Below are 16,331 nucleotides of genomic sequence, written 5' to 3' on the forward strand. Positions count from 1 at the left end.
AAAAAAAAAAAAAAGAGAAAATAATTTTTCAAATTTGAGTTTGAAAGCATTTGGAAATGTATTATATTACTAGGGTACATAATTGATTAAGACATTGCAGAAAAAAAAAAATGGTTGCAGCAGTATATTGACTGGGAACTGACAGAAATGCAAGCTGGATTCAGAAGAGGACATGCAGTGAGGAATGTCATTGATAATGTCAGATGTATCTTGGCTGAAAACAAAGAATATCAGAAAGATGCTTGTTATTGTTTGTTGTTATGTGCTGTCAAGTCATGTCCTACTCATAGTGATCTAACATACAACAGAATGAAACACTGCCTGGTCCTGTGCCAGCTTCATGATCCCTACTATACCTGAGCCCATCACTGCAGCCACCCTGTCAATCCATCTTGTCGAGGGCCTTCTCCTCTTTCGCTGACCCTCCACCTTACCAAGCATGACATCCTTCTCCAGAGAGTAGTCCATTCTGACAACATAACCAAAGTAGGTGAGATGAAGTCTGGCCATTCTCCCTTCCAAGGAGCATTCTGGCTGCATTTCTTCCAGGACAGATTTGTTTGTTCTTTTAGCAGTCCATGGTACTTTCAACACTGTTTGCCAACACCACAACTCAAAGGCATCAACTCCTCTTCGATCTTCTTTATTCATTTTCCAGCTCTTACATGCATGAGGTGATTGAAAGTTCCATGGCTTGGATCAGGTACATCTTAATCTTCAAGTAGACATCTTTACTCCTCAGCACTTGAAAGAGGTCTTTTGCAACAAATTTGCCCAATGCAATACATCTTTTGATGTCTTGACTGCTACTTCCATAGGCATTGATTGTAGAACCAACCAATATGAAGTCTTTGACAACTTCAATCTTTTCTCCATCTATCATGATGCTGCTTATTGGTCCAATTGTGAGGACTTTTGTTTACTTTATATTGAGGTGTAATCCATACTGCAGATTGTAGTCTTTAATCTTCATCAGTAAGTGCTCCAAGTCATCCTCACTTTCAGCAAGCAAAGTTGTGTCATCTGTGTATCTCAGGTTGTTAGAGCCTTCCTCCAATTCTGATTCTATGTTCTTCTTCATGCAGTCCAGTATCTCAGATCACTTGTTCAGCATGCAGATTGAATAGGTATGCTGAAAGGATACAACCCTGATGCACTCACTTCCTGATTTTAAACCATGCAGTATCCCCTTGTTCTGTTAGAATGACAGCCTTCTGATCTATGTACAAGTTCCTCATGAGTACAATTGAGTGTTCTGGAATTCCCATTCTTCTCAATGTTATCCACAATTTGTTATGATCCATGCAATTGAATGCCTTTGCATAGTCAAAAAAAAAAAAAAAAACAAGGAAACATCTTTCTTTTATTCTTTACTTTGACCAAAATCCCTCTGACATCAGCTATGATATCCCTTGTTCCACATCCCATTCTGAATCCAGCTTTCATTTCTCGACGTTCTGTTAATATACTGCTGCAACTGTTTTTGAGTTATCTTCAGTAAGATTTTGCTTGTGTGTGATTCCAATGATATTGGTTCAATAATTTCCGCATTCTATGGGATCACCTTTCTTTGGAATGAGTACAAATATGTTTCTTTTCTCTTCCAAATTTCTTGTCATAGCTGTGTGAATGCCTCCAACACAGCATCCATTTGTTGCATCTGATGGGAATTCTGCCAATTCCTAGAGCCTTGTTTTTCATCAGTGTCTTCAGTGCAGCTTTGAGTTCTTCCTTCAATACCATTGGTTCTTGATCATATGCCACCTCCTGAAATGGATGATCATCTACTAATTCTTTTTGGTGTAGTGACTCTTTGTATTCCATCCATCTTCTTTTCATGTTTCCTGCATCATTCAACATATTCCCTCTGGAAACTTTCCATATTGCAATTCAAGGCTTAAATTTTTTCCTCAGTTCTTTCTGCTTGAGAAATGCTGAGCATGTTCTTCCCTTTAGGTTTTCCAACTCCAACTCTTTTCACATTTCATTATATTAATTGATTTTGTCTTCTTGAGATACTCTTTGAAGTCTTCTCTTCAGCTCTTTTATCCTGTCAATTATTTCATTTGCTTTAGCTACTCTCCATTCAAGGTCAAGTTTCAGAGTCTCTTCTAACATCCATTTTGTTTTTTTCTTCCTTTCCTGTCTTTTTAATGGCCTTTTGCTTTCTTGTGGATGATGTTCTTGATGTCATCAAATCATATGCTTATCTGTGTTTTATTGACTATGCAAAGGCATTCAACTGTATTGGATCATAACAAATTATGAATAATATTGTGAAGAATGGAAATTCCAGAACACTTTATTGTGCTCATGAGGAACCTATACATAGGCCAAAAGGAAGTTGTTCGAACAGAACAAAGGGATACCGCATGGTTTTAAATCCAGAAAATATTGTACATCAGAGTTATATCCTTTCACTGTACTTATTCAATCTGTATGCTGAGCAAATTACTCTGAGAAGCTGGATTATATGAAGAAGAATGCAACATCAGGATTGAGGAAGACTCATTAATTATCTGTGACTTGGTGAAGGTGAAGATGACTTGAAGCACTTACTGATGAAGATCAGAAAATACAATCTGTAGTATGGATTACACCTAAACATAAAGAAAACAAAAATCCTCATAACTGAGTGAATAAATGATAACATGGTAAATTGAGAAAAGGGTCAGGTATTTCATTTCACTTCTATCCACAATCAGTGCCTGTGGAAGCAGCAGTCAAGAAATCAAGTTGTAATGCACTTGTCAAATGTGCTGCAAGAGACCTCTTTAAAGTATTAAGGTGCAAAGATATCACTTTGAAAGCTAAGGTGCATTTAACTCTAGCCATGGCATTTTCAATAGCTCCAGATGCATGTGAAAGCAAGACAATGAATAAGGTAGATGGAAGAAGAATTGATGTCTGAATTGTGGTATTGCTGAAGAATACTGAAAATACTATGGACTGCCAGAAGAACAAACAAATCTGTCCTGGAAGAAGTGCAGCCGGAATGCATCTTAGACACGAGAATGGCCAGACTTCATCTCACTTGCTTTGATCATGTTGTCAGAAGGAACCATTCCCTGGAGAAGGATATCATACCTGGCAAAGTGGAGGGTCAGCGAAAAACGGGAAGACTTTCAACGAGGTGGATTGACACTGTCACTGCAACAAGGGCTCAAGCACATCAAAGATTATGGGTACAGTGCAGGAACACACAGTGTTTCATTTTATTGTACGTAAGATTGCTAAGAGTTGGAGCTGACTCAAGGGCACTTAACAATAACAATACTTGTGAAGAACATGCTTCTCAGAACAATCAACTGAAAGGGCCATTTGCCCAAATAACAAAGTACAGAAGGCAAGAAAGATCGGTGAATGGAAACAGGAAACCTGGGGAGGAAGTGACAAGAGTGTTGTTACAATGAGACGATTGCAACTAATGTCACGCAACAAAATGTTTGGAATTTATTGAATGGGAAATTAATTGGCTCTGCATATTTTCACCCAAACCACAATAAAGTGTTAAAAAAAAATTACCACCTTAGATTAATGCTTCAATGAATTTCTCATTTTTCTTTTGCTTGCAATTCTCTTCTTTTCCTTCAGCACAATGATCGTTATAAAGAAGAAAATGTACTGAGTATTTTCTCTCATCATTGATATTCTACATTTATTTCCTGAGCAAATAATTTCCCATTAGGTATCAGTTTGCATCCCTGAACACTGCTTGCAGGCATTTAATTCTTTGATTCAAAAAAACTTCAAAATGTGATCTCAGTGACATTATACCTAAAGAAACATATCAAAACAGTGTTAGTACGGAGAGCTTTCATGTGACTAGAAATCCTGTCTGTGCTTTTAGTGAAACAAAACAAATCATAGCTGAGGACTGTATTTCTGAAGAGACTCTTTGCATATAGCAGAGGCAGGTTCTCCTGTCCTGTATCTCACATCCTCTTTCAGTACCTCAGCCCCACCTCCTTCAGTTGTGAAGCCCAAGTCTAATTGTTGTTTCTTGTTGCTAGTTGTGGTGGAGTCAGCTCTGATTCATGATGACCCCATGTACAGCAGATTGAAATGCTGCTTCTTCAGCTCCATATTCATGATTGTCAGTATGCCTATGTCCATTTGTCAGATAACATCTCCAGCTTAAGAGCCTTCAATGTTTTTCAAATGCCTACAGACTATGAACAAACTCCTTCTCATTGGACTTGGCTTTTGTGTTCACCAAGCCCAAGGTTCCAAATCATGCCTGTCATTTCAACAAATCCAAGCTATTTTCTTTTTTCCTGCTTCACTCAACCATGTGTTTTCTCTTGCTATATTTCTCTTTCAAATATTACTTTTGTATTTGAAGAATCCTTCTGCTCCACCATTTATTAGATTTGTGACATTGCTCAAGTTACTTAAATTTCCCTGAGCCTTGATTTTCTCATTTATAAAATGGGATCATAAGAGGAGTGTTGTGGGACCAACTGGGATAATACCTGTAAGGTGCTTCAGAGTCTGCCCCATAAAAGTCACCCAAGAGATACATCAAGGAGTATTGTTATTAGTTGCATTGAATTGACTCTGGCGCATGGTTACCCCATGTACAACAGAAGGGAACATTGCCCACTCCTGCACCATCTTTACAATTGTTGGTATGCCCAAGTACATTGTTGCAACCACTGTTTATCTTGAGTGCCTTCTAACCAAGCGGTTCATCTGTCATCACTATTAAACTAAAACCAAACTCACTGCTGTCGAGTCGGATCTGACTCATAGCAACCCCTCCTTGGGTTTCTGAGGTGGTATCTCTACAGAAGTAGATTGCCCAACCTTCCTTCTGAGCAGTGGCTGGTGGGTTTGAACTGCCAACCTTCTGGTTAGCAGTCACATGTCTTAGGCACTATGCTACCAGAGCTCCTTCATCACTATATTGGTTGGTAATATGTTGTGATCCATATAGTTTTCATTGGCTAACATTCAGAAATAGATTGCTGGGCTTTTCTTCCTACTTTGTCTTTGTTTTGAAGCTCTGCTGAAACCTGTGCACCATGGGAGACACTGCTCATGTCTGAAATATTAGTGACATAGCATCCACCATCATAGCAACATACAAGCCACCACAGTACAATAAACTGATAAACAGGTAATGGAAGGGATGTTAGTTGCTATTGTTATTGTTATCACTATCCTTCAAAATTTAGCTCAAGTTGTTGAGAAGTTTTCTCTTACCTTCCCATCTCTCAGGCTAAGTAAATTACTTCCTTGTACTGTGTACTTAATTCTTTATTGCCCTTCATATATCATTTTCTTATCGGTCATGTGGGTACAGTTTGCTATAATGTTGCTGGGCAATGAAGTTGTTAGTAGGGAAAAATAGGCATGGTAATGGTTCAAGGAGTTTCATAGCTCATATTTTATGGGTCTCCTACAAAACTGTGGTTAGGATATGATTGTTGATAATAAACGGATAAATGGAATTCTCCTTAATTCTCTGACTTTCAGCAATACATACCAAACCAAAAAAACCAAACTCAGTGCCGTCGAATTGGATCCGACTCATAGAGACCCTTCCTTGGGTTTCCAAGGCAATACCACTAAGGAAGTAGATTGCCCAATCTTCCTTCCAAGGACAGTTAATGAGTATGTTTTATATGTCAGGCATGGCACTTACCTTATTTATTATTTACCTTGACCAAGTGTGGTAAGTGTTCTTATTATTCCCACTTTACACATTAAAAAATATATATAAATAAAGGCCTAGTATGAGAACATTTACTCCCAAAGCCTGAGCTTTTAACTCAAAAACTTCCTACTCTGATTCTTAAGATCTTATGCCTCTGGGATGCTGTAGGATTTAATATGTTTTCTTTTCTAATGGTATTCCAGGTATTCCTTCCAAGATGAGGAAGACATGTTCATGGTGGTAGACCTCTTGCTGGGTGGCGACCTGCGTTATCACCTGCAGCAGAATGTTCGCTTCCAGGAAGACACTGTGAAGCTCTTCATCTGTGAGCTTGCCATGGCCCTGGACTACCTGCAGAGCCAACGCATCATTCATAGGTCAGTCAAATCACCCAAGACACAGACTTGAACTGAATATACACAACTTGTTAAATCAACAAGTTTTTGTTGACTTTGGCATGTAATCCTTGTTTCATTCTTATAACAGTTCTCTGAAATAGGTTTATTGTTCCCATTTTGCAGATTAGAAAGCAATAATGACAGCTGGTCACATAAAGCTTGATTTGCTCCAGATCAGAGATAGTAAATGACTTTGTTGTTGTTGTTGTTGTTATGTGCCGTCGAGTCGGCCCCAACTCATAGCGACCCCTCCTTGGGTTTCTGAGGCAGTATCACTACGGAAGTAGGATTGCCCAACCTTCCTTCTGAGGAGTGGCTGGTGGGTTTGAACCGCCAGCCTTCTTGTTAGCAGTCAAGTGCTTTAGCCACTATGCTACCAGAGCTCCTAGTAAATGACTAGGATCATTAAATATTGGTGTTATCTTATAAGTAAGCCTAGATAAAAAAATTTAAAAAAAGGTGATATATAGGATCTTTGTGCTTATTAATGAATTAATTGAGATAGAAATGGAGGAGCAACAAGGAGGGAATTAAACCAAAAGATGGCAAAAGATAATTTTTTTAAAGAATGTTTGAGTGTTTCTGACATTTGCATGTCATCCACCATATATTAAGTGAATCCCTCCTGTATGCACTGCAAGTAGAAGTCGGCAAAAACAATGGGTCCCACACACTTGGAGCATTCATAGTAAATAAAGACACAAATAACACAAGTAGCTATAAAACCACACACACAGTAGAAAGAAAAGGATAAAATATTATATTATCCACTTCAGGTGGATGAAGTTGTAGCATCACTGTTTATAAATTCTTTATGCAGATATCATGGACCAGTCCATTGTTCTTCTTCTTTGTCTTTTTCTTTTTTCTTTTATTTTTGGAAGGGATGGATCATAGTCCTGTATACTTACGTAGTTATTATTTAATTTCCTGTCTTCAGAAGGGCCTATCTGTATTGGAAATGCACTCCTCAGGCAAAAGATAAATGGAAAGCAGACCAATTAATCGTGTGGAATCTTGGAAGTGAATTTACATACCTGGTGTTTTGTTAATAACTGAAAATCCCTTTCACAAGCAACCTTTCCCCTGTACTGGCTCTCTGATCCCTCACAGTTCTTTCTGAGAATCTCTCCATAAGCATAGTTGGTGGAGTCCCTCTAAGAGCCTTTATGCTTATTCATCATCTCAAAGATTGCTAATACCAAATTGTTATTTTGGTTGCTACTTTACAAATATCAGAAAAGAAACAGTTACTATGAGAAAACAACAGGAACTAAAAATGTCTTTTAATAAGAGTTTGAACTCTGCTCCATATTTTTCTCCCATTCTGTCCAGGACTAAGTATTTTCACCCCAGTCAGACTGTCAGTGGTGGCAGGTGGGCACAATCTAGTTCCGGTCTCGGTGTAGATGAGTTTGTGGCTCTTGTAGAGTTACAATTCATTTACATGGTGAAATAAGGAATGCAAAGAATTATGATGGTGGCACTCTGTAACTGAGATTCATGGAGTAGAATAAAAAGCAAAGAACAATATAGAAAAGATACAGGCTTCTGAGCATTGCTACTTACTTTACTAGGATGCATCGCAATGATATATTGAGAGCTGTGTTAGACTGGAGCGACATCATCCTGGAGTGAAAAAACAGTGCAGGTGTAATTCTGTTTCCTTTCTTCTCTACCCCATGTACACACATGCTACTACATTATATAGGCTGTCATAGTCCCTTATACCAGTCCTGTGCAGTTATGACATTTTTGGTATGGAGTTATTTAATTCTCATCTATCTTCTCTACCATATTGTAAATTGTGAACTGTCCTTTTCAATGTATGATGAGTGTCTGGAAAAAATGAATGAATGAATGTGAACCAAACAAATGACTGATTGACTAGAGGCCCAGATTTATATATAGTAAAAACAAAATTAAACTGTAAGGCATTAAAGCCAAGAGGCTTCAGATCTATTTTAGTTTTTAAACAATTTGGAGTAACCATATAATTTATTATTTAAATCAGAATACTAGTGAGAGATAAATGAGGCCCTATTAGTAATTGGGAGCTCTGGTGGCATAGTGCCTAAGACATTTTGACTGCTAACCAGAAGGCTGATGGTTCAAACCCACCAGCCACTCCTTGGAAGAAAGATTGGTCAATCTACTTCTGTAGAGATACCTCCTTGGAAACCCAAAGAGGGGTTACTATGAGTTGAATTGACTCAAAGGCAGTGAGTTTGGTTTTGGTTTTTGGTTTTTATTAGTAATTGTGCAGGGACAACAGCAAAGCCCATAAAAGCCACTTAAACCATATAGCAGAATCATGAAGGCTATCATAAGTGCCACCAAATAGGTCTTTTATTTCTGACTGCCTGATAACCAGAACTTTTTGCACTCAAGGTAACTGTAAATTGTTGCCATCAAGTTGATTCCTACTCATGGTGACCCTATGTTTGTCATAGTAGAACTGTACTCCATAGGATTTTCAATGGCTGATGTTTCAGAAGTATATTGCCAAGACTTTATTTTAAGCATCACTGCATGGACTCAGACCTCCAGCCTTTTGGTTAGTAGCTGAGGGAGTTTACTATTTGCACCACCAAGGACTCTGCTCTCAGAGTACCAGATATCGATTTGAAGTGTTATCAATCTGAAGTAGTATCAAATGGCTTACAATTCATGCACATGATAAAATAAGGAATGCGAATGATAATTATTGTGGCACTCTGAAGCTGATATTCATGGAGAGGAATTAAAAGTAAAAAGAACAATAAAGAAGAGATACATAGGCTTCTGAGTATTGAAATTCTCTTTAAAATCCCTTCCTTCAAAAGAATCAGCAAAATTACCACTGTATTTCATTGAATCTGAGATGAGTGAAAAAAAAAATCTCATTAGTTACTTAGAAAACCTTAGATTGTACAACATGCCCTAAGTCTAAAGTTGTTAAAGAATAAATAGAAAAAAAAAAATCAATGTAATTCAAGATATTCCCCACATAAGGGGAGACAATCTTCATACAACTGCAGATATGATTTATGTGACTTCTCAACTTCAGATTAAAAACTACATCTTGCCTCTGGACATGATAGAAGACTCAAAATTATGCACAAGCAGTCAGCAGGAGCAGCAGTAGGCTGTCCTTTACTGAGGGCTTCCTGGCTTCTAGATGCTCTGCTAAACCCCTGATGTGAATTACTTCACTTAATCTTCCCACAACTTGGGAGACTGATGGTGTTATTGTCCCCATTTTATAGTTGAGTATACTCTGCTTCAGAAAGTTTAAGTAACTTGTCCAAGTTCATACAGCTAGTAAGTAGTTGAGGCATCATTTTAAGGAAATGCAGAGCCCTTAAGCACTCTCCAGAGTTCCTGGATGGTGCAAATTCTTATGCTCAGTTGATGGTTTTAATTAATCTAGAGGCACCTCAGACGAGAGTGATCTACCTCTGAAAGACCACAGTCATTGAAAACTGTATGGAATATTGTTCTACTCTGAAACATATGATGTTGCCATGAATTGGAGTCAATTCAAAGACAACTAGTTTGAGCACTCTCCCCGTGATGGTGTTCGGCATCATTGTGGGCCTTGAAGAGGGCTTGATTAGTAGAACGATAAGGTATAGTCAGCTGCATCAATGACCCAGGGCCTGGTTACACAGGCCAAGATGATGCATGTGGAACTAGCAGGTGAGAGAACAGCCTAAAATTAGAAGTTAGATTGTATGAGAAAGATTAGAGGACTTCACAGAAGGTTTGGGATAGTAAAACAAAGTATCATGAGAACTTAGAGGGTTTAAAAGGATTTTAATAGCCAAAACAGAAAAGAAGTCTAATTCAGGTAAGGGGAGATAAGTGAATGAAATTACTCATTTGTCCATCTGTTGTAACATTGGATGGGCTTTCTCTTTAATATTTTACCTCATGGGCCTCCTGCCAGCAATGTCTAGCTTAGTTATTTTTTAAAACACTGTAGGTACTTTTACTGCCATTAATTCCAAATGAGACATAAATGGAACATTGTTTTGTTTGTGTATTGTTTTATTTTTCACAGACATTTTTTTTATGGACTCTTAATTATGTAAAATAGTCAGAAAATTTTTCTCAATTTCAGAATCCTTCTTTCTCCAGTCCGGACTGCATAAAAATCATTACTTTTGAATTGTACACTTAGATAATTTTCTGATTAATCGAAAACTCAGAGATTCTTTTTTTTTTTTTTTAATGTGTGCATAAAGGTTGAAAAACATCTTTAGTCTTCAAGTTATGGCAAGTTTCTAGTTTAAAATTCCCTTTTGATTGCTTTGAATAAGCTAATTAAGACTTTAAAATATGAACAAAGTGACTATTTGCTTTTATTAAGAAAAAACTAATTAGAACCACTCCTATGAGTATAGTAATGTTTAATTGCTGATTATCACAGTCTTTCTAAAGAATAATCTGATGGAAACTAATTATTACAGTCCAAAGACAAATTTGTATTCACTCTCATGTCATATGATAAAGAAGACTATAATATTAATTTGAGTTAATAGTAAATTGCATGGGACAGTTAATAAAAAATCATAATCAATGAAAATAACATTTGAGTGGATGTTTGATTGTTTTTACCTCTTCCTTAGAATTATCTCACCCTAGGAGTGCAGCCAAGGAGCCCTGGTCTACCACTCATCTGTCAATTTGTCAGGCTGTGGTAGCTTTTATGTTGCTGTGATGCTGGGAGCTATGCCACCAGTATTTCCATTACCAGGAAGGTCACCCATGGTGGACAGATTTCAGTGGAACTTCAAGACTAAGACAAAATAGGAAGAAGGACATGACAATATGCTTCTGAAAATTGGCCAGTGAGAATTTTATGAATACCAGTGGACATTTTTTTATATAGTGCCAGAAGATGAGCACCACAAATTATTATGACTGGAGAAAAGTTGCCTACTCAAAGTAGTGTTTGGAGTAAAGTTTTGGGGACCTTTGTTTGCTGATCATACTACTCAAAGTGAGAAGAAATACCTGTAAATATATATTAATTATCAAAATGTGAAATGTACAAAGAGTGAATCTAGGAATATTGGAAGTCATCTAAAAGGAAATGGAAAGCATAAAGAATGATATTCTACTGAGCTGAAATGGACCAGTATTGGCTATTTTGAATCAGACAATCTTATGGTCTACTATGCCAGGAATGAAAAGTTGAAGAGGAATGCTGAGCATTCATCATCAAAAAGAATATCTCACAATCAATCCTGAAGCTCAACATTGTCAGTGATAGAATGATATCCATCAAAGAAGACCAGTTAATACGACTATTATTAAAATTTACTCAGCCACACCTACTCCGAAAGATGAAGAAACTGAAGATTTTTACCACCTTCTGTAGACAGAAATTGATGGAACATGCAGTCAAAAGTCATTGATTTTTAGAAGTAATTGGAATGCAAAAGTTGGAAACATAAAAGGAGGAGTGATAGTGGGAAAATATGGCCTTGTTGATAGGAATGACCCCAGAGATAACATGATAGGATTTTTGCTAGACCAATGACTTACTCATTGCAAATATCTTTTATCAATAAGATAAACAGTGACTTATACATAGACCTCATGGGTGGAGCACACAGGAGTCAAATAAAAAACATCTTCGGAAAGAGATGATGGAGAAACTCAATATAATCAGTTAGAACAAGGGCAGGGGCTGGCTATGGAACAGAATATCAATTGCTCATATACAGGCTCAAGTTGAAGGTGAAGAAAATGGAAACAAATTGATGAGAGCCAAAGTATGACCTTGGGTATATCCCACCTGAATTTAGAGACCATCTCAAGAGTAAATTTAATGTATTGAACATGAATGACTAAACCCCAGACAAGTTGTGGAATGACATCAAGGACATCATACATGAAGAAAGCAAAAGGTCATTTAATAGACAGGAAAGACAAAAAAGACTGAATTGGATGTCAGAGAGACTCTGAAGCTTGCTGTTGAATATGGAGTTGCTAAAGTGAATGGAAGGGATGATAAAGTAAAAGAGCTGAACAGAAGATATAAAAGGGTGGCCAGAGAAGACAAACTAAAGTATTATAATGAAATGTGCAAAGAACTAGAATTAGAAAAACAAAAGGAAAGAACACACTGAAACAAATCCCTTTCAAGCTGAAAGAAATGAAGACATTCAAGCCTCAAGTTGCAATTCTGAAGGATGCTGCTGTTGTTGTTGTTATGTGCCGTCAAGTCAGACCCGACTCATAGTGACCCCTCCTTGGATATCTGAGGCCATATCACTATAGAAGTAGATTGCCCAACCTTCCTTCCGAGGAGTGGCTGGTGGGTTTGAACCACCAGCCTTCTGGTTAGCAGTCAAATGCCTTAGGCTATGGGTAAAGTATTGAGTGACACAGGAAGCACCAAAAGAAAATGGAAGGAATACACAGAATCACTGTACCACAAAGAACTGGTTGACATTCCGCCATTTTGTGAGGTAGCATATGATCAAGAACCAATGGTATCAAAGAAAGAAGTCCAAGATGCACTGAAGGAATGCGGGGGGGTGGAGTGAAAAGTTTCCAGGAATTGATGAAGAACCAGTTGAGGTATTTTGACAAATGGATGCAATGCTGGAAGTGCTCAAGAAATTTGGAAGACAGCTACCTGGATAACTGACTAGAAGAGCTCCATATTTGTGCCCATTCCAAAGAAAGTTAGCCCAAAAGAAAGTGGAAATTATTGAACAACATCACATGCAAGTAAAATTTTGCTGAAGATAATTGAAAAACAGTTGTAGCAGTACTGCAGGGAACTGCCAGAAATTCAAGCTGCATTTAGGAGAAGATGTGGAATGAGGGATATAATAGCTAATGGCGGATGGATTGTGTCTGAAAACAAAAAAAATACCTGAAAGATGTTTACCTGTGCTTTATTGACTATGCAAAGGCTTTGGACTGTGTGGATCATAACAAATTCTGGATAACATTGTGAAGGAGGGAAATTCCAGAACACTTAACTGTGCTCATCAGGAAACTGTACATAGACAAAGAGGTAGTTGCTCAAACAGAACAAGGGGATACCATGTGTTTAAAATCAGAAAAGCTGTGTGTCAGGATTGTATACTTTCACCATATTTATTCAGTCTGTATGCTGAGCAATCAGTCTTTATGGATTGTAGCCAACTCGATGGCACATAACAATAACAGTAAAGGAGCTCTGTTGGCTCACTGGTTAAGCATTTCACTACTAACTGAAAGGTTGGCAGTTCAAATTCTCCATGGCTTCATTGTAGAAAATACCTGTAGATATGTTTCTGTAGAGATTATAGGCTAGAAAACCCTATGAGCAGTTCTACTCTGTCAAATTGGGTTGCTATGAGTTGAAATCGATCAACAGCACCTAACAATAACAACAATGTTGAAGTGATACAGTCCCTGAGTGGTGCAAAGAAATAATGCTCTTCACTGCTAACCAAAAACTTATAGGTTCAAGTCTACCTAGAGATACCTCAGAAGAAAGACCTCGTGATCTACTTGCAAAAAGTCAGCCTCTGAAAACCCTATGGAGCAGTTTTACTCTGACACATATTGCGTCACCATGCCATTGATTCAATGGCAAGTCTTTTTAGTTTATTTTTTAAATAAAGTTATAACTCACATTTTCTAAATTCTTCTAGGAATGAGATAAAAATCTACATTGCAGCACAACAAAGGAAGTTGCAGAAATTTTATCTCAAATTGATTACAGAAATGTTAAGGAGGAAATAAAAGAAAATTTGTGATTATCAAGAATAAGACATAGTATTGTTTATTCATAACTTTTGTCTCTTTGCTATAATTCTAAAGAACTATAAGGGTATGGAATGATGAAAGGCATAAGGTACTGCACACAAATTCATGTCAGAGCCTATGTAAAATTCAGATAAGGATTTATTTTCATTCATCACCTCTTGGACTGAAGTAGATACTTGAGACAAGTTTTCATCATTCTGCTAGAACTCAGCTCTGGTAGCACAGTGCCTAAGGCACTTGACTGCTAACCAAAAGGCTGGTGGTTCAAACCTACCAGCCACTCCTCCAAAGAAAAGTTGGACAATCTACTTCCATAGCAATACTACCTCAGAAACCCGAGGAAGGGTCACAATGAATCAGGTCTGACTCCACAGAACCTAACAACAACAACATTTACTAGCTCATGTTCTCAGTGCTGCAGCTCCAGTGGTGAACAAGACAGGCATGTTCCCTGCCATGTAGAGCTGATAATATTATATAGCAGTAAGTACTTCAACACTAACATTAGAAAGGTTTTAAATTCTGTGAATTGTGCTATAAAGAAAATAAAATTATGTATCTCTGCTGAGTTACATACACATAGACACACACTTACATCCTCAGTTGCCTCTTTACAAATGTCATACACAAATGTACTCTACTACAACATTCTATATAAAAAGCTCTCTCTCTTTCTTGTAAACTTAAACCTTGTGTGTGGAGACACCACACTCATGTTTTAATACCCAGCATCTAGTACAGTATCATGATCCAAGTGGTTGCTGGAAGCATCAATGTTTGAATGGATAAATGAAGATAGCATATATGTGTGAGCCTTGCATTGTGGTAGAAGGTAAAGATTACTGTGGAGGACGTTGTCTTCAGTAACTTGTTCACTGATTCCACATATTCCTGTCATGTGACCACTGTATGTTGGGATCTATGCTGCCTTTCCCAGTGACTTAAAACAACATTTAATATTTCACAGTTGCTGAGGCTCAGGAGTTTGGGCACAGCTTGCTGTATCCTCTGCGAGGCTGCAATCAAGCTGTCAGCCATGGCTGCCTTCTCTTCTGGAGGCTTGAATGGGGAAGGGTCTACTTACAAGTTCCATCAGAATGTTGGCAGAATTCATTTCCTTGTGTTTGTAGGACTCATGGAAGCTTGTTTCTTTACAGCCAGCGAGGAGAACAAAACTCCAGAGCAAGCCTGCCAACAAAATAGAGTATATTTCATCATATATCAGTATGTTGTTGTTTTTGTTTTTGATTGATGGTGAGCCAGCTCCAACTCATAGCAACCTTGTCTATAACAGAATAAAACATTGCCCAATCCAGTGCTGTCTTCATGATTGTTTGAATCCATATATGATGTTATATAATGTTATGTAATCATGCAAGTAGAGTCTCATCACCTTTGCCATATAAAGCTGATTAGAAGCAATCCACTGGACCAGCCTACACTCAAGGACAAGAGATTAGACAAGGGCATGAACACCAAGAATGATATCATGGGAGCCACATTAAAGTCTGTCTGTCACACTTCTAAAGTAATTGGATTATGTCTGACACCAATCTGACTCTGACACCAATTTTTTGTATGACCTTAAATATAGCCCTGAATCCCCCTGCCAAGGACAAGGTTAGGAGGTTTATCCAAATGATCAAGATGTATTTAGGATGATTTCCTCTCAACCCTGATAGAATGTTATTCAAAGGATGTTCTTCTCTTTGTTTGTCTGCTCTCAACCACACATCCATTTACCCCCAAGAAGGCTGCATGACCAAAATACTATAAACAGTATGTGGCAGTGAGGTGTTGTCAACAATTACGAGCAGTTTTATCAATCAGCTTGCATCTCGTTGCAATTCAATGATGAAGCAAAATTATAATTTCCATGTTCCTTAGTTTATTACAGACAGAATGTTTCTAGGCTAGGATTTTGCCTGTTTCTAACTCACACACTATTGTATCTTAGCAATCACTTTTTTTTTTTCCTTGAGATGATAATTCATAGGAAAAACTAAGATCTTTCTGCAGCTAATAATTTAGTCAATGATCACTAGGTAACAGATGAGCTCCTACTGAATGAATTGCCAAAACAGCAACTTCTCAGCTTTCTGACACCTTTGGGGATGAGTCACTGCAAGAGATGTTTTTCTAATTCCTGACATGTCTGTTCCTTTAAACCCACCTATGTTTTTAACCCTTTAATTTATACTATAAAATACATATCCGAAACATAATTTTTCATTTCCTTAATGAGTTAAGAGGAGCTCTGGGAGCATAGTGCCTAAGGCACTTGACTGCTAACCAGAAGTCTGGTGGTTCAAGCCCACCAGCCCCTCCCCAGAAGGAAGGTTGGACAATCTACTTCCATAGTGATACTGCCTCAGAAACACAAGGAGGGGTTGCTATGAGTCAAGTCCAACTCCACGGCACATAACAACAACAACAATAATGAGTTAAGAGGAGCTGTCATTTACTGTGCATGTACCAAGATCTGTGCTAATAAACTTTTTTTTTTTTTT

General features: G+C 37.7%; 1 protein-coding gene across 1 annotated transcript in view; it reads left to right on the forward strand.

Annotated features, from left to right (window-relative positions):
- Positions 1 to 16,331, forward strand: part of STK32A (serine/threonine kinase 32A) — a 218,728-nt gene that overhangs the window by 59,316 nt on the left and 143,081 nt on the right. The window contains exon 3 of the mRNA XM_007949130.2: positions 5,866 to 6,039. Coding sequence (XP_007947321.2) covers positions 5,866 to 6,039 — 174 coding nt within the window. The remainder of the gene's footprint in view (positions 1 to 5,865; positions 6,040 to 16,331) is intronic.

The sequence above is a fragment of the Orycteropus afer genome, unplaced genomic scaffold (assembly GCF_000298275.1).
Source record: "Orycteropus afer afer isolate SDZICR_OR568_19922 unplaced genomic scaffold, OryAfe1.0 scaffold00238, whole genome shotgun sequence".
In the NCBI taxonomy this organism is placed as follows: domain Eukaryota; kingdom Metazoa; phylum Chordata; class Mammalia; order Tubulidentata; family Orycteropodidae; genus Orycteropus; species Orycteropus afer.